Genomic DNA, 25,517 nt, shown 5'->3' on the forward strand with positions numbered 1-25,517 from the left:
GTGCTTTATCTGTTAGGACAGCAGGTCTCAAACATTAGCAACCTGAGGACCCCCATTTAGATTTAATTTTTTTTGCAGACTCCCAAGTCCCCTGCTCAGCCCTAGCCTCCACCCCCCACTACACCCCTTCCCCCAAGGCCCCACCTCTTCCCGCCCCTGCCCCTCATCTTCCCTGCCTCTTTCCACCCCCTCCCCCAAGTGCACCCCATCCCCACTCCTCCCTGCTCCCTCCCAGCATTTCCTGCACCCCACTAAACAGCTGTGTCACGGCAATGCTCTGGAACTACTCCCCATGAAGCCAATCAGGACTCTGGGGAAGTCTCCTTTCTGTGAGCAGCCTGTCTGCAGGACACACAGCTCACACAGCTTCCACCTTCCTGGGTCCAACCTCGGAGCATTTAGCATCCTCTGCCCCTCCGTGCGCTTCCCACAGCGAGTCCGCCCAGGCAGGCTCCTGGAGAAGTCAGAGGGTCCTGCACCCCAACTTCGCAGTCAGACATGACTCTCAGCTAGCCAGTAAAACAGAGGTTTATCAGACGACCGGAACATGGTGTAAAACAGAGCTTGTAGGTGCAGAGAACAGGACCCCTCAGCTGGGTCCATTTTGGGGGGCAGTGAGCCAGACAACCACTTCTGCACTTCACTCCATGTCCCACCAAGCCCCAAACTGAAACTCCCTCCAGCCCCCCCTCCTCTGGGCTTTGTTCCTTTCCCAGGCCAGGAGGTCACCTGATTCCTTTGTTCTCCAACCCTTTAGCTCTCACCTTGCAGGGGGGAAGGGCCAGGCCATCAGTTGCCAGGAAACAGGGTGTCGGCCATTGTCTGTGTCCAGACCCCTGCACACACCTGCCCTCTAGGGCTCTGCAATGATCATATACCCTTACCCCACCACCTAGATACTTAAGAACTGCATAGAGGAAACTGAGGCACCCCCACACTATTCAGAGGAAACATTAAGAACAGTCCCACTTCGTCACAAGCTGTTCCCCACTGTGCTGGAGGCACTGGGAGGGAGGGAGAGGAGTTGAGGGAGGAACAGGGAAGAGTTGATCAGCAGGGCCGGTGGACCCCCTGGGGTATCCTCACAGACCCCAGTTTGAAAAATGCTGTGTTAGGACATTGAGCCTTAAACATTCCAGATCATTTTCTTCCCTCGTCAGTAGGGGAAAGAGGAAGGCTGGAGAGTGTCTTTAACCCATGGAAGGTGGGGGTCAGATTTCCTAGGTCAGCTTGGGAGCTCAAGCCAGCTGCTCCTCCCCGGCATGGCAGTCAGGCAATACAGGAGTCATGTGGTGCTGGGTGGCTGGGCTGGGCCACCCATCACAGCAGGGTGCAGGTGCCCGTATGCTTGATCCTGAAGGTGGAGAGGACCAGCCCCCTTTTGCGCTCGCTGTAGGGTGGGTAGCGCAGGGAGTTCATGGTCTCCAGGCCCATGCTGCGCAGGAGGCAGGCGCGGTGGTGAGAGAAGGTGTCAAAGCTGAACTTGCCGTGGTACGAGCCCAGCCCACTGTTCCCTAGAAACAGAGCAGAGCTTGGATACGGGCACAGGCCAGGGCCCAGACGCATCCACCCCCACGGTATGATCCCTGCCCACACACGCACACACCCAACGGTACGATCCCTGCCCACCCCCACCCCCCCGCCCCACGGTACGAGCCCAGCCCACTGAGCTCTGCCCACACAGCGTGGCTCAGTTACGGGGCCCAGCCCCCCCCCACCCCCAGCGTACGATCCCTGCCCATAGAGCGCGGTTCAGTCACGGGGCCCAGCCCCAGGCTGGAGGGCAGGGAACAGGGGCAGGCTGGGGGCCCAGACGTACCAATCCCACCAAAGGGCAGCGAGATTAGCGTCATTTGCATCACGGAGTCATTGGCACCAAAACCTCCGCTGCTCGTCCGCTCCAGCACCCGGCGCACCAGCTAGGGGGAAGCAAAGATGGGAAGTGAGGAAGCCCTCATTTGTGACGGATACCCACCCACAGCTACCCCAGTGATGCCACATCAGATGGCCCGGAGCCCCTCCCACACAGCTGCTTCCCTCTGGGAGGAGTGACCAGGCCCGGGCGGAATGTGGGGAGCCAAGCAGAGCCATCCTCCTGTGGAGAGTGGCCCCCAAGGTGGTGGGGTCGTACTGCCCCAGCAGCGAATGGATGAAAGGCCAGTTCCAGCATGGAGCTGTGGGCCCAGACATGAGTCCTCAGCCAGAACTAGCCCTAGATCCCTGCCCCGCACCTTGCTGTTGGCGGCGAAGACGTACACGACCAGCGGCCGCTCCCGGCTGTTGATGAAGGCGATGGCTTCGTCCACGTTGGGCACGGTGACGATGGGCAGGACAGGCCCGAAGATCTCCTCCTGCATGGCAGGCTCCGACGGCTGCACGTCCACCAGCACCGTGGGGGCTGTGGGGAGGGGGCATCACTCACTGCACAGGGGCACATGGCAGCCCTCATCCGCCATGGGTCTGCCCTCATCCAGCCCTGCCCTGCCACCAGAGCTCCCAGCGCTCATTTCTCCACCATCAGGGCTCCCCTGGATCCGCAGGCCAGAACCCAGCTCCCTGGCCATGGGTCCCCCAGAGCCCCGTACCCTGGCCAGGGCCCTCACCGATGTAGCGCTCCTTCTCGTCCGTCTGCCCCCCGATGGCCACGCGCCCGCTGCCCAGCAGGGCCTGGATGCGCTGGAACTGCTTGTCACTGATGATGCGGGCGAAGTCGGGCGACTCCCGGGGGTCGGGGCCGAAGAACTGGGTGATGGCGTGGCGCAGGGCGGGCAGCAGCTTCTCCTGCGTCTCCGCACTGCACAGCACGTAGTCGGGTGCGACGCAGGTCTGCCCCGCGTTGAAGCAGCGCCCCCAGACAAGCCGGTTGGCCACATTCTGCATGTCGCTCTCGTCAGCCACGTAGCAGGGGTTCTTGCCCCCCAGCTCCAGCGTCAGCGGCGTCAGGTGCGTGGCCGCAGCTGCCATCACGATCTTGCCCACTTGGGGGTTGCCTGTGGGGGTTGGGGAGACGCGTCAGGGCACAGACCTGCCACTCTTCCACCCGAGGATGCAGGCAGCCTCGGCCTCGCCCAGGAGGGGGAAGGATCCTGCATCCGGCTGGGAGCTCCAGTCACTCCCAGGCCCAGTCTTCAGGGGCCTCAGGGCTCGCAGAGTCACTCAGCTGGGATCCCAGCCCTGGAGAGCCTCCTCTTGGCCCAGTCAGGACAACCGCGAGGGGCCCAGAGCCACTGGCCGGGCCCCAAGTGTGTGTCCTGGCAATGGACTCTGGGGGGAGCTCCCTGGGAGAGAGAAGGCAGAGGACATGTGGGGGGGGGGGGCTGGACGGTGCCCTCTGGTGTGGAAGGGCAGGGAACCATGGGGAGGACTGAGTCACTCGGGACATACCAGTGAAGAAGATGTAGTCAAACTTGTTCTCCAGCAGCTGGGTGGTCTCTGCGGGGCCCCCAGTCACCACAGCAAAGCAGTCCTGCAATCGGAGAGGGGAGGGTGTGTGGGGTCATCTTCATCTTGCCCCCTTTACTCTGCCCCACTCCTGCCCATTGCTGTACTGTTCCCCTCTCTGCTCCCTGTGGCCCTGTCCCCATCACTCTGACTACCGGCACTGACGGGGCATTGGGGGAAGGGGGCACTGGGGAGCAGCTCAGTGGGTGCGGGGATGCAGTGGTCAAGGTATTGGGGAGCACAGAGGATAGCAGGGTGTGGGAGGCTGGGGCATGGGGGCCAGCTTGGCATGGGGCAGGGGGCTGGGCATGGTGCTAGGTGTGCAGAAGTGGCTCAGCATCTGGGGAACAGGAGATGGGTGTGGAGCCAGGGGAGGGGGCAGCTCCTTACCTTGTCCAGGTAGCTGGGCAGCACCTCAGCCACGAGCTTCTCAGTGCTGCTGCTGATCTCGGAGGGTTTGATGATGACACAGTTTCCTGGTGGGGCAGGCGGGACGTCACTGAGCAGCACAGACACCTCCCCTCCCAAGGGCCTCGCCTCAGCACCCCGACCCGGCACCAGGGGCCACTGCAGGGAGGTGTCCCTAGGGAACACACCAGGAGCCTCATTTGCGGCTGGGGCAGGTTGTGGGTTAAGAGCTCTGGCCCAGAGGATGTGGGTGTGATACTTCACCCCGTATTCTTCACAGTGATATTATTATGATATGATTATGGCATAATTATGATGCACTTTATGCAAGACGGGTCATGTAAGGTGTCATTGGGAAGGTTATGATTTGCTGAATATCATTATCCTAGTTGTATGCATGTATCATTTTTGTATCTGAAGTTATAAATACGGACACTGTATCTATACTCAAATGTAGTTACACCTGGATAATGCCCACTAGACAAGATGCTTTTAGTGTAGATAGATGGCTGCGAAGAGCCTATTGAGGGCAATGGGCCATTAGGAAAAACAACAGGCCTTAGGAGAAGTTTATCCCCCACCTGGTGAGCCTTCCTGAGAACGCTACAAACAGCCTGTAGGTAATGGCTACTATTACTCCACAAGGACATGTGACCAGGCTACTCCATCTTGGGATGTCAGTATTTTCCCCACAAACTGGTTTGGGAAGCAACTGTGGAAACAAAGGCTTCCCGCCATATGCTAAAGCCATATAAGGCAGGGAGTGACATCATCTGGGGTTCTTCACTCCCCACACAAGAAGACTCCTGGAAACACCAGGAACAAAGACTGAACCGGGAGAAGTGCTGGACCTAGGCTAAAGGGATTTCTAGCCTGTGTATGAAAGACCTGGGGATTCCACGCTGTAAAGCAAGTGCAGCTTGCCCCTTAAGTATCTACAGCCTGCTTGCATCATTTCTCAGGGTGAGAATCTGCTAATTCATATCCAATCTATTTAGTATATTAAGCTTAGTTTGTGTTTTTTATTTACTAGGTAATCTGCTTTGATCTGTTTGCCATCACTTATAATCACATAAAATATATCTTTTGTAGTTAATAAACTTGTTTTTGTTTTAATCTAAACCCATGAACTTTGACTGGAGCGCTTGGGGAAAATCTCTACTTGGTTACCACAAGTATGCATTGCTCTCTTCATATTGAGGGTGAGGCGGACCTGGTATTAAACCCATATACTGGCGAGATTTGACCAGGGCAGGACAGTACTGCTCTGCAGTCCCAGGCTGGGAAGCTGGTGGTTAGAGAATCTGCGTGTAATTGCAGCTGGGTGTGTCCCTACCTGTGTGAATGCTGGTGAAAATGCAGGCTGGAGGGCTTTGTGGTTTGTCACAGCAGCACAGTGTGAGAGGGAGCCCAGGCTGGTGGGTCAGGGGACTCAGTGATATTCCAGTTCCAGGTGGCACCTCGGGGAGAACCCATCACAGTAGGGACCATGCTGGGGGTGGGAGCTCTGCCTGGAGCAGGTTTCAGGCTGGGGGGGTAGGGACCATGTGGAGGGGGAAAGTGTCCCTACTCCCTGACTCACCAGCAGCGATGGCCCCGACCAGGGGCACCAGAATGAGCTGCAAGGGGTAGTTCCAGGGCCCGATGATCAGCACCACCCCATAGGGCTCCTTCCGGATGAAGGCCGTGTCCAGCTGAGTCACCTGAAGGCAAAGCCTTGGCATCAGGATCTAGGGGAGCAGGTCCCAGGTCCTGAGGGGCGGGGGAGTGAACTGGGCCATGGGGACAGGAGCCCTGGCTCAGCCGTGGGGGCAGGTCCCGGTTCAGCCTTGGGTGCTTGTTCCCGGCCGCCACAGGCCTAGGCCTGGGAGTGTGTTTCTCCCCCAGGGCACGTCCCCTCTCTCTCCCCACTCAGCCCAGAGGATGCGTCTCCTCCTTACCAGGTTCTTGTCCACGCCCTCGTCCTTCATCCAGGTGGACAGGTTGTTGAGTGCGTAGTTGACCTCATTCTTGACCAGGATAATCTCAGAGAGCTCCACCTCAAAGGGGGGCTGGGGATACAGAACAGCGGTAGCCTCATCCCCCATCCTGGTCATGCCCATTCTGCCACTACTTCGAGCTGGATGCTGCGTGCCTCAGTACATCCTACTGCCAGGCACTGGAGGTGCCTGAATCCCATAGCCAGCTGGCTGGAGAGCAGAATTGCTCCGGTGAACTGAATGGAGCCTGCCCCTGGGAACGGAGGCCCCGGAGGAGATTACGGATGCCCAGCCAGTGGGCCCTTCACCCTGACTGGCAGGGAGGCCAATGCAGACTGGGCTCCTGAGGGTGACAGCAGGTCTAGAGCCAGGGAGGACAGTGTTAACAGACTGGGCTTGCGGCTGCTACTGGGAAACAGAAGCACAGATGAGGGGAGAGCGAGTGCAGCTGGAGCGCAGAGGATCAGCGCATGGCACAGGGGCTACAGGGTGAGGGGCTGGCTCTCTGGCTTCCACCAGTGTGAGCTCTGCCCTACACTCCACTCCCCGTTTATGCTTTGCTGCCTTGCCGACCCTGGATTCCAGGTGACACAGGCTACCTGGTTTGGAAAGGGCTGTCTGGCATGGCTGCAGATCCTGACAGACAGGCATTGATCCCCGAGGGGTAAAAGGCTCTGAGCAGGAGTCTGGCTCAGTGGGACATGCTGGGCAGAGCTCTCAGGGTAAAGCAGGAGGGCTGGAGCCCAGAGGCTCCGGAGGCAGTGAGGCTGCGTGACCGGCCCTGGAGGAGGAATGGGACCTCTTGGGGGCCTGGTGCACAGAAGGGCTCCTCCGAGCAACTGTTTAAAGACTGGGGCATAGACCAGACCCTGTGAATCCATGACACCACCAAGGCCTGGGACACAAAGCTCTGCCTATCCACCACTACAGACCCTGAGGGCGGCGTGGGGCAGGGGTGGGACCAGCTGGGGGAAGCTCACTGGGGTGGGGGCAGATGCATAGAATCATAGAATATCAGGGTTGGAAGGGACCCCTGAAGGTCATCTAGTCCAACCCCCTGCTCAAAGCAGGACCAATTCCCAGTTAAATCATCCCAGCCAGGGCTTTGTCAAGCCTGACCTTAAAAACCTCTAAGGAAGGAGATTCTACCACCTCCCTAGGTAACGCATTCCAGTGTTTCACCACCCTCTTAGTGAAAAAGTTTTTCCTAATATCCAATCTAAACCTCCCCCACTGCAACTTGAGACCATTACTCCTCGTTCTGTCATCTGCTACCATTGAGAACAGTCTAGAGCCATTCTCTTTGGAACCCCCTTTCAGGTAGTTGAAAGCAGCTATCAAATCCCCCCTCATTCTTCTCTTCTGCAGACTAAACAATCACAGTTCCCTCAGCCTCTCCTCATAAGTCATGTGTTCCAGTCCCCTAATCATTTTTGTTGCCCTTCGCTGGACTCTCTCCAATTTATCCACATCCTTCTTGTAGTGTGGGGCCCAGAACTGGACACAGTACTCCAGATGAGGCCTCACCAATGTCGAATAGAGGGGAACGATCACGTCCCTCGATCTGCTCGCTATGCCCCTACTTACACAACCCAAAATGCCATTGGCCTTCTTGGCAACAAGAAGTAGTGCCATCTCCCCTGGCAAACAGTCCCTCCATGGGTCTGTGCGGTCCCCGGGCCAGAGGCACTTGGACTCCTCACCAACACCAGACTCTCACACAGCCGCCTAGGTGCATGCCAGCTCTGGACGGCCGAGAGATCAGACCCATCACGTTGAGCGATCTCTGGCCTCGGATCTCCTCACCTTTCTCACCTCCCAGCTGGCCCCAAGCAACGCAACAGGCCTGGGCACAGAGCCGTCCCGCCCGTAGGAAATGCCAGCTGGGGCAAGTCACCGTAGCACATCTCCTCAGCACCACAGGAGCCCTCACCCCATAATCTCGCCCTGCACTGGCGCCCCATGGACGAGAGAGACCAGGGCTGGGTCGGGCGCGTCTCAGCGCTCCATGGCCCGGGCCCGGCGTATCTAACAGAGCCTAAAGCCCAGGGAGGGGGACCGGCGTTGACAGCTCCACTCCTTGGGCCAGGGGGACTCTCTGCCACCAGGCAAAGCTGGTCTGTGCAGGAGACAGAGCCTCCTCCGGGGCCGGTCACAGCCCAGGGAATGAACTGTCCTGGGAATTAAGGTTCGTCCCAGCCTTCCCCTCCAAGGGCCAGGTGCTGCTCCCAGTGGCCTTCACTGACAGAACCCAGAGCAACAAGGACATTTAACTAGACCCTACCAAAACACCCCCACCTGCACACACACAGTCCTGCCCCCAGGGGAGAAGAGAGGGGACCACATGCTGCAGTCACCTCGCGTAATGCACAACCCACAGCCCTCGGCTCCTGCGGGTAGGAGGGTGGGCCAGAAACTTGGGCAGATGAGACCCCAGTGCACCCCCTGCTCTCTGTGCTGTGGGGATCCCCAGGGAGACCCCCATTCCCCCTCCAACCCTTCCCTACAGGGAGACCTGCCCCCCACTTGCCCTGCGCTGGGCTTAGCCCCACCCGGCTCACCTTGCGCATGTCCGAGGCCATGGCATCCAGGATAGGCTGCTTCTTGTCATCCAGGAAGCGGCCCAGCGCCTCCAGCTGGGAGACCCGGTGCTCAGCGGTGCGCGTCTTCCCCGTGAGCCACGCAGCGCGCAGGCTGCTCACCAAACCCACATAGGGGTTCATGCTGGTTGGGAGGGGGTAGGTCAGCCTGTCCTGGGAGGACCCAGAGTCCCCCCCCCCATCCCCAACTCTCATCCACACAGCCGCTGACCCCCACCCACCTTCACGGCCACTGATCCTTCCCCCTGCCCATCCCCACAGCCTCTGAGCCCCTAGCCCCGCTCCCCCTGCAGTCCCTGCCCATCCCCACGGCCTCTGAGCCTCTGACCATGCCCATCCCCACAGTCCCCAACCCTGACCCCTGTCGGGGGGGCACAGGCAGTGGGGGGGGTCTGCCCCCTTGGAGGGGGTGCAGATGGGGAGTGGAGTGGTCCAGCCCCAGAGGGGCCCAAAGGCTGGGAATTTCAGTGAAATCAGGGATGTGGGGGCAGCCCCGACTTGGACACAATCCCACAACCCTCTTCTGCCCCCTACCGCCCCACGAAGCAAGCCCCGGCCTCACCGCCTGATCACCTCGCCCCCGCAACAGGCCCCGCCCCCAGCACCTGTTCATCTCGCCCCCGCAGCAGCCCCCCCGTTCCGGATCCCCCCCGTACCACGTACCTATCGCGGCTGTTGGGATTGGCACAGCCCCGCCCCCTTCCCGCCATGCTAATGACGATTGGGCACCGGCCCTCCGGCGGAGGAAGGTGATTGGCTGGGCTGGGGCGGGGCTGAACCAGGGGTGGGATCTTGTGGCCCTTCACGCGCTGTGATTTCCTGCCGGGTAACGCGGCCACGGCTCCGCCCCCCGCCTCCTGGGGCAGGGCAGAGACCTAGAGCCGTGAGCGCTGGCGGGGGCTGGGAGCCAGGACTCCTGGGTTCTATCCCTGCTCTGGGAGGGGAGTGGGGGTCAGAGCAGGGGACGGGCAGGTCTGCTGGGTTAGTGCGGGGGGCTGGGAGCCAGGACTCCTGGGTTCTTTCCCTGCTCTGGGAGGGGAGTGGGGGTCAGAGCAGGGGACCGGCAGGTCTGCTGGGTTAGTGCGGGGGGCTGGGAGCCAGGACTCCTGGGTTCTTTCCCTGCTCTGGGAGGGGAGTGGGGGTCAGAGCAGGGGACAGGCAGGTCTGCTGGGTTAGAGCGGGGGGCTGGGAGCCAGGACTCCTGGGTTCCATCCCTGCTCTGGGAGGGGGGTGGGGGTAAGAGCAGGGGATAGGCAGGTCTGCTGGGTTAGAGCGGGGGGCTGGGAGCCAGGACTCCTGGGTTGTAGCCTCACTTGGGGAGTGGGGTCTAGTGGTTAGACTGGTGACAGGGACTGGGGGCTAGGGCTCTGGTGTCCTTTCCTGGCTTGGGGAGGGCAGTGGGGTCTAGTGGTTAGCGGCTGGGGGCAGCTGAGAGCCAGGACTCCTGGGTTCTATCCCAGCTCTGTCCTGCAGTTGTTCAGAGCACAGATTTATCCTCCCATCAGTGTCCCGCACAGGTGTGACCCTACTGGCCTGTGGCCTGTGGCTCCCTGCTGTCAGTGTGAGGATGGGCTTGCCTGGCCTGTGCTGGGTGTTGGTTTGGTTGGGAGGAGACTCTGCTATTGGGTGCTCTCCCCAGTAAAATGCTCGGAGGGGCAGGGACTGGTGGCTTAGCGCAAGAGCCCAGCGCTGCCACTGCCCTCCTAGGCCCTAACCCTGCTTCAGTCAGCAGGGCTTGGCCTGGGCCCCCTTTGTGTGGTGGTGGTGGTGGTGGTGGTGGGGGGGGGGGGGGGGGGTCTGGCTGCCCCAAGTCTTAAACCTGCTAGCCCACCCACTGGGCTCTGCACCCCACAGCTGAGGTGACCCACAGAGCTTGGTGTCTCTCGGCACTCGGCCCCTCACCCAGCAGCTTTGGAGTCCGTCTTGCCTGTGTCGCTACCTGTGGGCGCCTTCCCTGGGGTGTCTCTGTTTGTGTCCATGTTGTTACCCTGGAAGGTGTTGGTGGCTTTCAACAAACGTGTCTTTGATCTATAGAAAGTCATAGAACTGGTTAAAGTCAATGGCTGTGCTAAGCACCTGTCATTCAGGCCAAGGGAATAGAGCAATTAAATGTCCCTTTGTGTAGTGGTAGCTGGAAACAGCAGGAAATCACTGTCCAAGGGAATGAACCTCACTGCATTGAACCCTTTGTGGGGTGATAAGCTGGAAACAATAGGAAGGCAATGAGGCTCACAGCAAAGCTAATCACAAGCCAAGGGGTTTCCATTGGATTGATTGCAAATGGTGGGGAGCAAGAGGAAGAATGGATTTGTGTGTGTGTGTGTGTGTGTGAGAGAGAGAGAGAGAGCGCAGCCAGGCTGCAAGAGATGCAGCAGAGAGTGGGGCCCTAGAGGAAGCAGAGACCGGGCTGCCTTTGGGCAGGGAGCTCACTGGAGGGGCAGACTTGGATTTCTGAGCAGGGACTTGCCTCCTGTTTGTCTCTGCTGGGCACAGGGGACCGGACACTGCCTGCGTTCTTTGGGCAGAAACAGGATTGCACCAAAGAACAGCCCTGATGCGTAGCCTCCATTTCTGCTTCTAATAGAAACAGCCTGGCAAGGCCTGAATGAACCGCTGGGGCCAAAGGGGGGACAGTGTTTTCAGCTATAAAGGGAAGAGGAAATACCCCACAAATGTTACACCTGGCATGGTGTGTGTGTGGGGGCACCCTGCTGGGGCTGAGGGGGTGAAGGGTTAATGCATCCTGTGAACCTTTCATTTTCTCCAGCCTGCTGGATTGGGCCTAGGAGTTCGGTCCCGTTCATTCAGAGCAGAGGTGCTGTCCCAACACCATGTCTGTACTGCAATAAAACACCCACAGCTGACTCAGGCTCACAGGGCTCAGGCTATGGAGTTAAAAATAGCAGGGCAGATACCCAGGCTGGGGATGGAGCCTGGGCTCCAGGACCACCCCCACCCCCATGCCCCAGCCCAAATGGCTACACCCCAATTGTACAGCCCCACGAACCTGAGTCAGCTGAGCAGGGTGGTGCTGGCTAATAGATGGGGTGGCACTGAGCAGGACCAGGCTTGCTGGGGGCCACTGAGCGGGGCTGGGCTGGCCAGGGGATGGGAGGACACTGAGCAAGGCCAGGCTGGTCAGAGGATGGGGAGGAGGGCACTGAGGGGGCCTGGCTGGCCAGCAGATGCGGAGGCACTGAGGGGACTGGGCTTGCCAAGGTAGGGGCACTGAGGGTCCAGGCTGGACAGAATTGGGGGGCACTGAGGGGGCTGGACTGACCAGAGGAGGGCGGGGGGGTACTGAGCAGGTACGGGCTGGCTGCAGGGGGCACTGAGCAGGGCTGGACTCGTCAGGGGATGTGGTGGAGGGGCACTGAGGGGGCCTGGGGTGCCCAGGGGACGGCACTGAGGGGGTCTGGGGTGGCCAGGACTTGAGAGATCCCACAGGGTTGCTCTGCTCCAGGTTCTCTGTCCATTCGAAGTCTTTCTCAGCAGAGGGCCTCTGCTACCCTGACTTGGACACCCCCAAGGGTGGGCTGGGCCCAGGGGCCTCACTTGAGTGTTGCAGGGGAAGGACTGGGCCCTAGGATAAATGACAGTGCCCCAGTGTCCCACCCCGGCTGGCCTCAACAGGAAACCTCAGAGAACAGGGACCAAGGCACCCGCTCTCCAGAGCTGCTGGGCACAGGGACGGGATGCCAGGGCCTGCCCAAGTGTCCCAGCACAGAGGCAAAGTCTGTTCTGGGCCTGCATTAGCAGGGGCAGTTGGTCAGTGCCAAGGTGTGCATGGGCCGGGCAGTCCCCTTGCCCTGCTGCCCTCCATGCACTGATGCCCCCATGTCTCTCTGTGGGTGCTCTCCTCAAGGATCTCCACAGTTGACAATGCCCCAACGGGGTTACCTTCCTCCACACTCACGCAGTGCTGACCCACCAGGCTCCTGAGTAAGAGGGGCACAGGAACCCCCAGCCTCACTGGCGTTACCTCTTCTCTGCACAGCACCCAGCCTGCTCCCTGCCGGGGGTTTGCAACAACTGCTGTGCTGACGGTGCCCAGCTGCCTGGCATTCCTGATGCATCACCCTGCCGTGATGAGCCTGATTCTGGTTCAAGGGTTAGTTTTATTTGTGTGGAGGTACCAAAGTCTACAGGGTTCAGCCCTGGCGCCTGGGGCAAGGTCCCCTGAGCTGGAATCCACGGGGATGGGAGAGGCCCCATCCAGTTCCTCTCCTGGGCCCAGAGCAGGACTCACCCACCGCCTATGCTGCCCCTAGCGGGAGCCTGGCATCCACACTGGCCAGCAGGCATGGTAAGCATCACTGCCCTGCCCGCCTGCCCGAGGATAACATGGCAGAGCCGGTACAGCTCTGTCCTGGGCAGCTCCATCCCACAGCTGCCTCCAGCCGCATGCCCTCTGCCAGCATGACTGCTCCCCAGCCAGCTAGGGAATCCCCTGCCCTGTGGCATGCTGCCCCCTGGCACTGGCTGTCCCAGATTGCTGTCCTATCCCACATTACCACAGCTTTTGTTACCTGCCCCCCCAGGGTGTGTGTGTATGTGTGTTCCCACGGCCGTGTGATGACCCCCCGGGTGTCAGCAGGTTCCCTCCTGCTCATTTTCTAGCCCCTGACTGTTGCTCTGTCCTCACAGCTCCTCCCAATTGAGTGCCCCCCCGACCCAGCAAGCAGTTAAATTGGATGGGCTCTCAGCCCACCCCATGTGGCACCCCCTGTGCCCCACCCCGCAGCTCCTCCCATGTTTGCCAACCAGTAGGGGAGCATTGACTACAGCTGTGTGGGACTGGCCTCAGGATGCCTGGGTTCTGCAGTGCCTCAGTCAGTCACTCCAGCATTGATCAGGAGTAGGGGGTTATCCAGGCTCGGGAGCCCTGCAATGGGTTGGGAAGGAGGCCACTGACAGGGGTCAGCAGAGCCTCATTTAAAGGGAAGCAGCGTTTGGGGGTGGCACAGAGCCTCCAGGAGGTTCAGGAAGCACCAATGCCCAGTGCCAGTGCCCGTGGTTGGAAGGCACAGGAGCAGAGCCCTAACCCTGTGACCCAGTGCAGCCAGCAGAGGGGGGCAGAGAGCTGCAGCAGGGGGTTTAGTGTGGGGCACACAGCAAACAGCCCCTTCCTGGAGAGGTCCAGGCATGGAGAGGTGGGTGCCCAGCCTGGGAGCATGGGCCATTCCCACTAGCAGTGAGTGCCTGTGTCCTGGTAATCACCAGGCTAGCAGCACCCCCATGTGGGGCCATCACGCAGCCACCTACCTGCCCACGTTCCCAGACACCTGGAGCTGGCCAAAGCTCTTTTGAGGCCAGAGTGACCCTAGAAATGTACACTGGCCTAGCAATGTGGGTTATGGGGGTCATTTCTTCACATTTCTATACCAGCTAGAGCCCTGGCGCACACCAGCTAGACCAGCAAAACCATCCAAATCCTTTTGCCACTATAGTTTATTTTGCTCATGAAACTGGCAAACAGAATTTCCCCTGGGGGTTGCCCACCTGGCTACAGTGGTGTTGTCATGATATTCCTATCAGGATAGCTATCCCAGCACATCCCTCCTAGTGTCTCTAGCACCCCTTAGGGACTCTAGCCGCTGCCTGCCAAGGACAGGGTACCCTGCTATCCCCTGGAGACAAGGGATGGCTCCTGGACTGCACAGGCCCCTGGGAAGGTATGAGCTCCTTCACCCAAAAGATTCCCCAAGGTTGAGGGGGTGCTACTCCCTCCAGAGGGCTCCCAAAGGGGTGTGAGCAGCAACAGGGCACATGAGGGCCAAAGAGAAGGCAGGAGCCTTAGGGAAACTGGCCCTGATCTTCCCATCTGGCTCCTCCTGGGGCAGGCTGGAGGAGATCATTTGGGATACACAGCCATGTGGCCACCAGCTCCCCTCCCTGTCCTGGGCATGTCCCCTGTCCCAGGGCCGGTCCTTAGGGACCCAACTCAAGTCAGAGGAGATTTGCACTGGGGTAAACAGCTGCACTTCCTATCTCAGGTCCTTATCCAGTCACTGCAGTATCTGGACACTTCACACTCCTTTGTGTGTTTATCCTCTCACCCCCAGTGCAGCAGGGCCAGGTTGTGACCCCACTGCAGCCCTGAATATTCACACACTTGCTCAGCCTCTCTCCTCTAGTGCAAGTCTCACCCAGGCCAGCAGCTCATGTCTAGCCAGGAGGGGGCCAGGTAAGCGCTGCCTTATGGCTTTCGGCCACAGTGTCAGAGGCGAGGCTGGCACAGAGGGAAAACTGTGCAGTCTGAACCCTGCCGACTGACTGTGGTGCGTGGCACTAGCTGCTCAGGCTGTGCTGAGCATGTCCTCTAGCCACAGCACAGAGCCCACACACCCTCCACTCCGGGCACTTGACTCACCTGCCATGCCCAGCGTGCAGCACACCAATCTGGGCCACAATTAACGAGTTAGAAACCCTGGCCATTGCTGTCATGCCCAGGGGGCCTGCATTAGCAGCCCTGCTTCCCTGGCTTTTATTCCTCCCAGCCACACGCAGCAAAGCATCGCCTGGGGCACCTCTCCCATGAACTGCTGCACAGCTGCGATGTACGGCAGTTTGCAGGCGCCCACAAAGAAATGATCCCAGTGCATTGGGGGACAGCCATGGGAGCACTGATTGTTCCACAAGAGCTAGATTGTGTAGGTGCTCACTGAGCCAAGGGCTCATTGTGTTAGGGCCTCAAAAAGTCCGCAAATTCAGGCAAGGCCAGGCCTTATTCAAGGGGTGTTGAGAACCTTCATCTCCCCCTAAAGCCTGGGGGTTGGCATGGACATTCCCAGGAACAGCCCCTCTGGAAGTCACACTTCAGAGGGCTGCAGATGGCTCCCAGAAAGCCAAGCACGCAAAGGGGGACGCGTGCGCAAGCACTATTCACGTTGCTAAAGCAACAGGAAGCAAACATGGCTCTAACGGACTCACTGGCCTGGACAAGGGCATGATCCCCAATACACTCATTGTCACGGTGAGTCCCACATCCAAAAGGAAAGGTCCCTCTGGCTGCAGGCTCATTATACCAATCACACAGGGCAGCCGCTGTTGCCACTGGGGGTCCAAGGGGTTCTCCCACCCTCAGCAAAAATCCCCCCTCTTTCCCCCCAGGATGGTGTCTCCCCCTCTTTCCATGGTGCCTCTTGCTTGCGGCACTGCCTGGGCCCCTGTTGTCCAACCACCCCACAGAGTGGTCACTTTATATAAGCTATTACCAACAGGAGAGGGTTGGGGCGGGGGGGTGGGGGGGAGCGAAAACCTGGATTTGTGCTGGAAATGGCCCAACTTGATTATCATACACATTGTAAGGAGAGTGGTTACTTTAGATAAGCTATTACCAGCAGAAGAGTGGGGTGGGGGGAGGTATTTTTTCATGCTTTGTGTGTATAAAAATATCTTCTACACTTTCCACGGTATGCATCCGGTGAAGTGAGCTGTAGCTCACGAAAGCTCATGCTCAAATAAATTGGTTAGTCTCTAAGGTGCCACAAGTCCTCCTTTTCTTTTTGCGAATACAGACTAACACGGCTGTTACTCTGACAGTCTCCAGTGCAGTACAGCCCTGTGGATCCCACCCCAGTGCTGCAGGTGGGGAACCAAGGCACAGGGGATGCAAGCCTTGTCTGCACAGAAAGATTAATCCGGATTAACTGCAGACGCACAATTAAACTGGATCAGCAAAAAGACAGGCCCCACAGATTCACCCTCCCGAGACGCTGCTAAACCAAAGTGAGACCGGGTAGGCCCGTCCACACGGGGCCCTACGACTCTGAATTAACACCACCCATCCCACCAGCTCCAGGCCGCCTCAAACCCCACGTTGCGTCCACGCGTGCGCTAAAAGCCCCGCCCCACCCCACTGCGTCATAGGGAGGGCCCTCCAGCAGCTCTCCACCAATCCGCGGATCTGTTATGTGTGTAAATCCGCCCCCATACCGCTCCGCCAATCCACCTGGCCGTTCTGGACGTGGCCACGCCTCCCTCCCCTCCACCAATTGGACTGGCCGTACAGAGATGACCCCGCCCCATACCTTTCACAATCACCAATCAACCGAGGCCGTCACTAGTTATCCCGCCCTAAATGCCATCCCTCCGCCAATCATTTAACTGCAGAGATTCTTCGTCATATCCGCACGGCGGAATCAGAACTCGTACCCCGCCTCCCGCCCGGCCCCGTAGCCAATGAGACACGAGCTGGACGCTGATTGGCCCCAGCGCTTGCCGGCCTAGGCTTGGGCCACTCGCAGCAGACTCGGAGCCGAGCGGAGTAGGGGTGCCCGGTGCTGTCCCCACGGGGGTGAGTGTCGCCCCCCGGCCCTGCCCCGGCCCATGCCCGGCAGCCTCCCCCCGGGGTCGGTCCTCCCGGTCTCGCTCGGGTCACTGGGACCTTCAGGGGCACAGGCGGCTGCGCATGCGCACGGCAGCTGAGCGGGGCAGGACGCCTGGGTTCCTTCAGCTCGCCGCTGTCTGCCAGACCCAGATGCCGCCAGGATGGGTCCTAGGTCACTCAGCCCCGTGAGGCGCCGTCCAGGATGCCTGGGTCCCTGTCCCGGAGCAGGGGAGTGTGGGAAAAGTGCCCTGCACTACGGCCCCCGGACGCCTGGGTCCCATCCCGGGAGAGGGGAGCTGCAGGACCCCTGTGGGAAAGTGCCCTGTACCGCCATCCCCTAGTCCCGTCTGCAGGGTTCAGGGGCTGGTGGGCAGGGCTGGCCCGTATTGGGTAGGTGCAACGCTGAGTGTGTGAGCTGACACTGCCTTCTCCTCCCTGTGCTGCAGGATTGCCCTGGGCTCAGCATGGCGGCACTGCGGATGATATGCCGAGCTTCCTGCACAGGTAAGGCCTGCAGCAGCAGGGGAGACCCACCAGCTCCCCCACGCTGTAGGGCTGTGGGCTGAGCCTTCTTTCCCTCTGCTGCCCCATGGCGCTGGGGCTGGAAGCATTCTCTAACCTTTCTCCTTGGTTCCCCAGGGACACCACCCTGCCTGAGTCTCACCCGGCTGCTCAGTGTTACAGCCTCAAGGAAGTCCTACAGTAAGTACTGCTTCCAGCCCTCCCCAAGGCTGCCCCTAGAGCTCTCCTTGGGGGCACAGCATCCAGAGCCCATTCTGGAGGACATGGATGAGCCTGGTTTTCCTGTCCCCCAGGGGACTGCACCCAGAGTCCCTTCCTCCAAGGGATGTACGATCCAAGTTAGGTCTCTTCCATTCCCCAAGCTGCCATAGAGTCCCTTTCAGGTGCTGTCGGGGCACCCTATCCAGAGGATAGGGTCCCAGCCCCTTCATGTTGGTCTGTGTAGGGGGGTGATGATTTATATTTCCCCTATAGAGTATGTGAATGTACAGGAGCTGAAATCGGACATGAAATCCATCACCGACCGGGCTGCTCAAACCCTCTTGTGGACAGAGCTCATCCGAGGTGAGCCCTGGGCTCTGTTGCGGTGGGCTGTGATGGCAGGACCTGGAGTGGGATGGCTGTCGGGATTGAGACTGGGGGGAGGTGGGCTGTGAGGGTCTGATAGGCATGGATGCCTCCCTGTGCCAGTGAGATGGCAGTGGGGGGGCCCCCACATGGAGATGGTGTAGGGGCTGAGTGATGCTTTGTGTCTTCGCTGTTCCTCAGCTGGATTCTAACCTCCCCTCGCTCTTCCTCTAGGCCTGGGTATAACCCTGAGTTACCTCTTCCGGGAACCTGCCACCATCAACTACCCCTTTGAGAAGGGTCCCTTGAGCCCGCGTTTCCGGGGGGAGCATGCGCTGCGCCGCTACCCGTCTGGAGAGGAGCGGTGCATTGCCTGCAAGCTCTGCGAGGCCATCTGCCCTGCCCAGGTGAGCCTCCCCTTCGCCCCAGGGGTTGCCCCTCCCAGCCCCAGTGCCCTTTCTGATGCTTGTCTCTGGCATGGTGCAGCCCAGGTAAGGCACTCTTGTGTGCTGAGGTCCCCCGGTCTCTGCTCCCCTCCCTAGGATCTCATCCCCAGGGGACCTTGATTTGGTTCCCTCTGCGAGCCTGTTGCCCAGCTTGGATGCCCTGTGTTTGGGGCTATGAGAGCTGCATTGACCCCAGGAGGGAGAGGTGCTGCACGGGTGCTGACACAGCTGGGTCCTGACTCTGTCCGGGCAGCGGCTCCAGCCCTTCCTCCAGTCCCATTGGCAAAAGCTCAGTGTGTGCTCCCCCCCCCCACCACCACTTGCCCCATTCCAGGGCAGAGAGTCTCCAGCTCCCTGTGGTGCATGGTGTTGCCCTCAGCCAAGTAGGCAGCACACCTGCTTTTCCCCAGTGTGTTTGGAGCGGGGGTGCTGGGGCAGGGAATGACCGTGTTCTCCCCTCCCCTGCCAGGCGATCACCATCGAGGCTGAGCCACGCGCTGATGGCAGCCGCCGAACCACCCGCTATGACATCGACATGACCAAGTGCATTTACTGCGGGTTCTGCCAGGAGGCCTGCCCTGTGGATGCCATTGTGGAGGTGAATGTGGCCGGCTGCGCGTGGGGCTGGTGTCTGGGGGAGCCAGGCATGCAGTCTCTCCCCAGACCTGCCCTCATACACCTTGGCCTCTGAGGGTCTCTGTAGGGAGGGAGGTCCGGGTGGGTCTCTGCACTGGGCAAGGGAGGAGTGGAGTCTGTCCGTCCATGAGTCTCTGTCTTGGGGGCGAGGCCCTGGTGGCAACTGTCTGCTCTCCTGGTCTCTGCAGGGCCCCAACTTCGAGTTCTCCACTGAGACACATGAGGAACTGCTGTACAACAAGGAGAAACTGCTCAACAATGGGGACAAGTGGGAGGCTGAGATCGCGGCCAATATCAAGGCTGACTACCTGTACCGGTGACAGCTTGGCCCCCCGAACTGCCCAGCCTGCTTCCTAGATCCACCCCTGCAATAAAGGGCCTACACCCACTGCCACAGCTCCTCTGCGCCTGCCTTGGGGGAGAATGGGGCTTCAGGGTGTGGGGTACAGGGGGGAGTGAGTGGGTGGTTAGGGGGCACCCAACCCAACCCAGGTTCTTAGACTCTCTCCCACCTAATAACCCCTCACTCAGGGGCTCTCATTCCTGTACGTTTGCATCGTGGTGGGTGGGTGGAACTGAGGCCCTGAGCAGGGGAGGGGACTCTGCTTAAGGAACTGGGATGTGGGGGACACATGACCCCTCCCTCCTGCTGTCCCAGTGCTACGCATCACAGTGGGTCTGTAACTGGCTGTGGCTCATTCCCAGCGCCCTTGAGAATGGTGGGTAACGCTGTCCACCCAGTGCTCAGGGGGGAAGAGCGGCTGTTGAGGGGAGCAATAGGATATTCACTCTAGTTAGCCCAGTGTTTGGTGGGCGAGGACACCCTTCCTCACAACTCCAGGGAAAGGAGCCAATGACAGAGCCAGGGTTGGCACCCAGTCCTGCTGTCCCAGTACTGCCCCTCCCTGCCCTGCTGTGTGAGAAATAGGCTTAGGCATGCTGGGGGAACTCTGCCAAACACTGAGCCAGGCAGTGGTCTGTCCCTGCCCCCTTTTGGCCCTGGTTCTGTCTTGTACTGCTATCATCCCTTGCCCTGGCAGGGGGCTGCTTGCCCTGAGCACCATGGAGCTAGAGCAGGGCCCCCACTGACTGAGCTGGACTTGGTAGCAGAGAGGGGCAGCTCCCCACAGACCTGCTGACTCCTGCACTTGGATGAGTGGTGGCCAGGAATATACTCCCCCTGGATGACTCTCGCTGCCCAGCAGAGATGAGGTCTAGTCTCCTCTGGTAGTGTCTGTCTTGCCTCATGAGTGCCCCCAGGAGCTTGGGATGTCAAGGTGTCCTGCAGAGGCTGAGCAGCATGAGTACCAACCTCAGGGCAGACTGTTACGAGGCAGGGCACAACCCCAAATGGGCTGGGAGTTCTGGATTTAGATTTCACCTATCAAGTGTGAACGTCTCAGGCATTGTAACAGCCTAGCAAGGGAGTCTCAGACCTTCCCCTTTGCTACACTGCTCTATCTTGCCACCTAGGTAAGGTTGCTTGTGTGATAGATGGTCCCTTACACCAAAGGTCACAACAATATTCAGCTTTCTTCCAGTCTGAAAGGATCAGTTACTTACTCCAGGGCAACTGCACCTTAGATCTTGCACCAAAGACAATGCTTGTATCCAACCCTTTTGAAAAAACGGTCTAAAGATTAACTAGGCAAAGGAAGTAGTTAAAGCAGGTAAACGTACACACAAATGAGTTACAGCTTTAAGTTTCAAAAAGTAATAGAAGCTTCTTATAATAAGCAAGCTCTCTATGTCCTTTAGGGCTAACCTAGGCCAAGCACTGGGGATCTTTGACTTACGCTTGGTAGTCTTTGCCATTCAGAAGCAAGTAGCATGAAACACAATTTCTCCTTGTTGAGGGCCTTTTATTCCTTCGCCCAACCCTTTCTGCTTCCAGCTGCAAATTCAGCTGGTGGGAGGAATTCAGCTGCAGTCTGCTTTTCATGGAGGGTGGGGGGAAGCAATTCACAAAGCCTTTTGTCTTCTGATGTTCTACAGTGGTTTGTCTGGTGTCTCTGGGCCTTCTTTTGTTGGGCCGGAGATAACACCTGTAGCAAACTAGAACCTTGCAGTTGGTAATGCTTTTCACCTGTCCGGTGCTGTCCAGTTACAGAGCCAACACTGAAATATCACCATGTGGGATACAGGTGTAAGTGAGATTACAGGATGCAGCAATCTACAAGCACTTTATACTCTCTAACGAAACACTTTTGTAACTCTAATACCTATTTTAACAGTACAACACACAGGTGAGCCAGAGTGGCTCCCTATGCCCCGTGGCTCTGTATTTGTCAGGGTTTAGCTGAGGCCTAGGGGTCTTGGCATGAGGTGGCACCTGGTCTGTCAGTATCAAGGGGAGGTCAGCCAAGTCAAAGCAGCACCCCCATCCCCCCACCAATCATACCGAACAGGGTCAGACCTGAACAGCCCCAGTGCCCACTTCAGCTTGGTGGGATTGCAAACATTTAGCCAAGGTACCAGCTGCAGCACACCCACCTGGGTCCCTCACTGCCATCCTGAGCCTGCCAGAACCAATGGGAAGGGCGGGGGAATCCTTCCTGCTGGAAAGTGCCAGTTACAGGGGCCCAAGGGGGTTCTCTGTCCCTGCTCAGGAGACACCCCTCCCTTGGGGGAAGGAGAGGGGACTGCAGACCAGTCCCTCTCCCCTTCTCTAATCCTCCTCATTGGTGCCTAGGGTGGGGGACCCATGGCCAGCGAGAGGCTTCATCAGCCTGCTCCAGGATGCGGGCCCTGTGCTGCTCCAGGCCTGGCCTCCTTGTGGGCACACTCCTCCCCAAGCGTATCCTGCTATCAGATTGTTTCCCCCCTCCAAACCTGGCCCAGTATGCTGCACAGGGCCCAGGTGAGTCCCCTGCCCCCAGGTCTCACCTCACCCGGCCCCTCAGACTTGCTCTGTCCCTGGGATTTGCAGCTGCCCCCCTTTTAGTGCGAGCTGGGAATGAGATGTCCCCGTGGGTTGTAGTTTCCTTCCCTGATGTGACGTTCCCCTCTGGTATTGTCTGGACCAGTGATCTGCTAGGCCACTCCAATCCTTGACTCTGGGAGCCAGCCTTACCCTGCTGTGCTGTGAGAACCCCCACTCCTGGGCACAGCCTCTGACATGTAAGCTGCTCCCCGCTACTTGCAAGGGAATGACGCTAGCCAATATCTCTGGTCCCAGAAACAACCCTAGGAACCTCTGTCTTGCAGTGTCCAGTTATGCCCACTGGACGCTACAAGCTTACATGAGTTCGTCAGTTTAACAAAGGAATTGATATGTACCAGGCTGTTCTCCCAAGGGGAGTCTCTGACACACTGTAAACCAAACACACTGCTTCAGGTAGGATAAACAGATTTATTAATTATAAAGATTGATTTTATGTGATTATAAGTCAAAACACAACAAGTCAGGTTTGGTCAAACGAAATAAAAGCAAAACGCATTCGAAGCTGATTTTAACACTTTCAATGTCCTTAAAGAGATGCTTCTCATCACACGCTGGCTTTTCAGTCAGGCTTTCCCCTTTGATCAGCGTTTCGATCGTTTCGTGGTGGTGGTATCTGTAGGTGGAGGTAGAAGAGAGCGAGCGTTGCAAAATGTCTCTCCCTTTTATCATGTCCTTTCTTTTCTCTTGGCTTTGTCCCCCACCCCTTCAGAGTCAGGTGAGCATTACCTCATCGCAGTCCCAAACTGCCCAAAGGAAGGACGTGACTCCCTCAAGGGTCTAACAGATTCTTTTGTTGCTGCCTAAGCCACTGTCCATTGTTCCTGTGATGCTGGGCTGGGTTTGTCCCATCCATGCCCTGAGGAGGTGTGAACTGCCTCTCTGTTCTTGGAGAGTTTTGCATGGGCTTGCTTTAAGCCATGAGGATACATTATAACCTATAACCTTACTCTAACATTACTGTTACAATTACTATAACATCACTATAACAACCATGCTCAGTGCACTATGATCCTTCCGAAGACACCGGACATGACAAACTTTGCATTGGATAATACCACACAATCATTTTATAAGGATGAACATGGGGGTGTAGGGTGTTCCCCCGAGGTACAGAGCGTCACGCCTGGGCCATGACCAAACCCTGCAGCTGCCCCAGTATGCTCATCATGCAGAGGTGCTGGGATGCTTGGTTCAAATGCAGTGTCCTGGCAGGCCTAAGTTGGCTGGAGGGGGGCCCTGGAGAAGTGCAGATGCTGTAGCCTCCTTGAGTTGGCTCTGAATCTCCTGCTGGCCCCCATCCCTGTGGGGCAGCATTCCCTGTACTCTGGGCAGCTACTTCAACTGCCAGCAGGGAGCATGCATTAATACAGCAACCTTTTCCAAGCACGGCTTTGCTGGTGCTTTCCCTCGCTGCAGGGTGGGTGCTGCCATCCTCCTGGGAGTGTAACGGGCCCTGTGTGGAGCTCTGTCCCCTGACCATGGGTTTGGCCCCACAGGAGAGGTTGTTGAGCCTGCTCCAGTGGCTTCCAAGCCCAGGCAGTAATGGCTACTGTGGTTAGACCCTGGAGTCCCAGGTTTGATCCCTGCCCAGGAATGGGATGGAACAGGTGTGTGTGTGGGGGGTGTTTCAGTAGCTGTGGTTTGTGCTGTGGAAAGGGGGAGGGGAGCTTGGTGCCAAGTGAGGCTCTATCTGCCCTCAAGAAAAGTCTGAAAAGCCAGCTTCCCCCCTTCTCCCACCCCATTCCCCAGCAGAGTCCGGATCCCATGAGCCCAGCATCCCCACCGAGCTCCAGCTCTCCTCCTTTGCTGGGAGGCCCCTCCATGCTCTCTGATGACCTCAGGCAAGAGCCCAGATCCAGCTTGTTTCCTGTCCAGAGGCAGGGCTGTAAAGCTCAGCGTTTCCCCTCTCTGGGTGCTGCCTGCAAGTCACTGCACCTGCCCAAGGCCCTCTTCCCCAAGGGACCCCAGAGGCTGAGGGAACTTGGATTGTTTCGTCTGCGGAAGAGAAGAATGAGGGGGGATTTGATAGCTGCTTTCAACTACCTGAAAGGGGGTTCCAAAGAGGATGGATCTAGACTGTTCTCAGTGGTAGCAGATGACAGAACAAGGAGTAATGGTCTCAAGTTGCAGTGGGCGAAGTTTAGGTTGGATATTAGGAAAAACTTTTTCACGAGGAGGGTGGTGAAGCACTGGAATGGGTTCCCTAGGGAGGTGATGGAATCTCCATCCTTAGAGGTTTTTAAGGCCCGGCTTGACAAAGCCCTGGCTGGGATGATTTAGTTGGGGATTGGTCCTGCTTTGAGCAGGGGGTTGGACTAGATGACCTCCTGAGGTCCCTTCCAACCCTGAGATTCTATGATTCCTCTAGGGCCCCCCGACACAGAATTAGGGGGTGGGGCTGCAGTGCTTACAACACAGGACGAGGACTAGGGCTGTAGCAGTACTATTTGCACCAAGAGAGAAGGGGCTTCTGGCCAAGCTGAGCAGTGGGTAGAGATGTCCGGGAAGCCACCACAACGGGGCATGGTGCCGTGCTATTACATCTGGGATCTCTGTCTGCATGGGCACTGCCCTGCATGAGCCTGGCACACCGGCTTAGGGTGGGGTGTTTTCTCTGGCCTGCCAGGAGAAATGGGGAGGGGGGATGGATGCCAAGGCCTCACAGACAGGCTGGGGACACAGGAGATTAGTAGTGGCACATTTCTCAAGGGGAAGGGCAGCAGGGGTCACCTTGCAGATAGAAAAAGCCCCAGAAATACCCACTGGAGCAAGCAGATGAGGCAGGGAAGAGAGGGCCCGAGTCAGGCAGGGCATGGAAACAGCGATGCCAGCCCCTTGGCTAGGATCATGGGATCTGGCTTCTGCCACTGCGAATGTTGACTAAGTGTCCTGGGGAAATCGGCCGTCACATGTTATGTCGAAGCAGCTATTTCCATACATACTATGGAAACACCGTCACATGGATCTAGCTGGAGTTCGAGGCAGTGGAGATGCCAACACCCTGGGGCAGGAATCCCACCATGCTGGGGGGGTGGTCACACAAACCTCAGGGCACAGACCCTGCTGGGAGTGTGAGTCCTGGCACTAGTGCCCTGGGCCTGGATCCTGCTTCGAGGGGGTGAGAGAGAGCTGGGAGTGAATCCAAGCTGAGCCCATGGGCAGTGAGATCCAGGAAGCCACCGCAACAGGGCCTGGTGCCCTGCTGTTACATCTGGGATCTCTGTCTGCATGGGCTCTGCCCTGTATGTAACTGGTGTGATGGCTCAGGGGCTCGGTGCAGGGGCCTTGGTGTGTGCGTGGGTGTCCAGTTGCACAGGGGCTTGTGCTCTAGGCCATGTATGTTGCCACACCAGGGTCAGCAGTGATTGAGAGGGGAGAGCACCCCCTATAGAGCACCCCCATCCCACTCCACAACATGGTGTGCAGGGTGTATGTTTTGGCCTGGAAGGCTGGTATCCAGGTGCAAAGGGTTCAGTGTTGGGGGTGGGGATTCAGCTGTGGGGTGATTTGGCTGCTGGGGAGGGGGGGATGCACGGTGGTTCTGATGGGACATGGGAGTGATCCAGGTTTAGAGGTGTGGCAGGGTTTGATGTGGAGGGATCCAGGTGTGGGGCAGGCAGGCTCAGCCTGGCAGGATCCAAG

The 25,517-nt window shown here is 58.4% G+C and overlaps 2 protein-coding genes across 5 annotated transcripts; one reads left to right on the forward strand and one right to left on the reverse strand.

Moving 5' to 3' along the window:
* Positions 1 to 225: 225 nt before the first annotated feature.
* LOC140912402 (aldehyde dehydrogenase family 3 member B1-like) lies at positions 226 to 12,501 on the reverse strand. 4 transcript variants are annotated; one of them, XM_073346721.1, is made up of 11 exons: positions 12,411 to 12,501; positions 10,331 to 10,456; positions 8,390 to 8,552; positions 5,790 to 5,900; positions 5,432 to 5,552; positions 3,832 to 3,917; positions 3,385 to 3,466; positions 2,604 to 2,990; positions 2,232 to 2,398; positions 1,820 to 1,919; positions 226 to 1,514 (listed from the first exon to the last, which is right to left on the reverse strand). In XM_073346721.1, exons 1-11 carry the CDS (start codon positions 12,491 to 12,493, stop codon positions 1,321 to 1,323), a joined length of 1,620 nt encoding a protein of 539 aa, XP_073202822.1. In that variant the 5' UTR covers positions 12,494 to 12,501; the 3' UTR covers positions 226 to 1,320. The 4 variants fall into 4 exon arrangements, with proteins under 4 accessions (XP_073202822.1, XP_073202823.1, XP_073202824.1 ...); XM_073346722.1 differs by lacking the exons at positions 10,331 to 10,456; positions 12,411 to 12,501 and adding an exon at positions 9,092 to 9,138; XM_073346723.1 differs by lacking the exons at positions 10,331 to 10,456; positions 12,411 to 12,501 and adding an exon at positions 8,991 to 9,015.
* A 4,111-nt stretch (positions 12,502 to 16,612) lies between these two features.
* Positions 16,613 to 19,320, forward strand: NDUFS8 (NADH:ubiquinone oxidoreductase core subunit S8). Its single transcript, XM_073346725.1, has 7 exons — positions 16,613 to 16,727; positions 17,207 to 17,264; positions 17,400 to 17,462; positions 17,757 to 17,846; positions 18,084 to 18,256; positions 18,765 to 18,893; positions 19,120 to 19,320. The coding sequence occupies exons 2-7, from the start codon at positions 17,225 to 17,227 to the stop codon at positions 19,249 to 19,251; spliced, it is 627 nt and encodes a 208-aa protein (XP_073202826.1). The 5' UTR covers positions 16,613 to 16,727; positions 17,207 to 17,224; the 3' UTR covers positions 19,252 to 19,320.
* Positions 19,321 to 25,517: the final 6,197 nt, after the last annotated feature.

Source organism: Lepidochelys kempii, chromosome 6 (assembly GCF_965140265.1).
Source record: "Lepidochelys kempii isolate rLepKem1 chromosome 6, rLepKem1.hap2, whole genome shotgun sequence".
Lineage (NCBI taxonomy): Eukaryota > Metazoa > Chordata > Testudines > Cheloniidae > Lepidochelys > Lepidochelys kempii.

Coding starts and splice junctions, on each gene's coding strand:
- LOC140912402 (XM_073346721.1), bottom strand. CDS start 12,493: ATGCCAGGCAGCTGGGCACCGTCAGCACAGCAGTTGTTGCAAACCCCC. Junction 8,553..10,330: donor ACGGACTCCAAAGCTGCTGG/GTGAGGGGCCGA, acceptor CCTCCCAACCAG/CATGAACCCCTATGTGGGTT. Junction 2,991..3,384: donor TGACTACATCTTCTTCACTG/GTATGTCCCGAG, acceptor CAACCCCCACAG/GCAACCCCCAAGTGGGCAAG.
- NDUFS8 (XM_073346725.1), top strand. CDS start 17,225: ATGGCGGCACTGCGGATGATATGCCGAGCTTCCTGCACAG. Junction 17,847..18,083: donor GTGGACAGAGCTCATCCGAG/GTGAGCCCTGGG, acceptor CTCTTCCTCTAG/GCCTGGGTATAACCCTGAGT. Junction 18,894..19,119: donor CTGTGGATGCCATTGTGGAG/GTGAATGTGGCC, acceptor TGGTCTCTGCAG/GGCCCCAACTTCGAGTTCTC.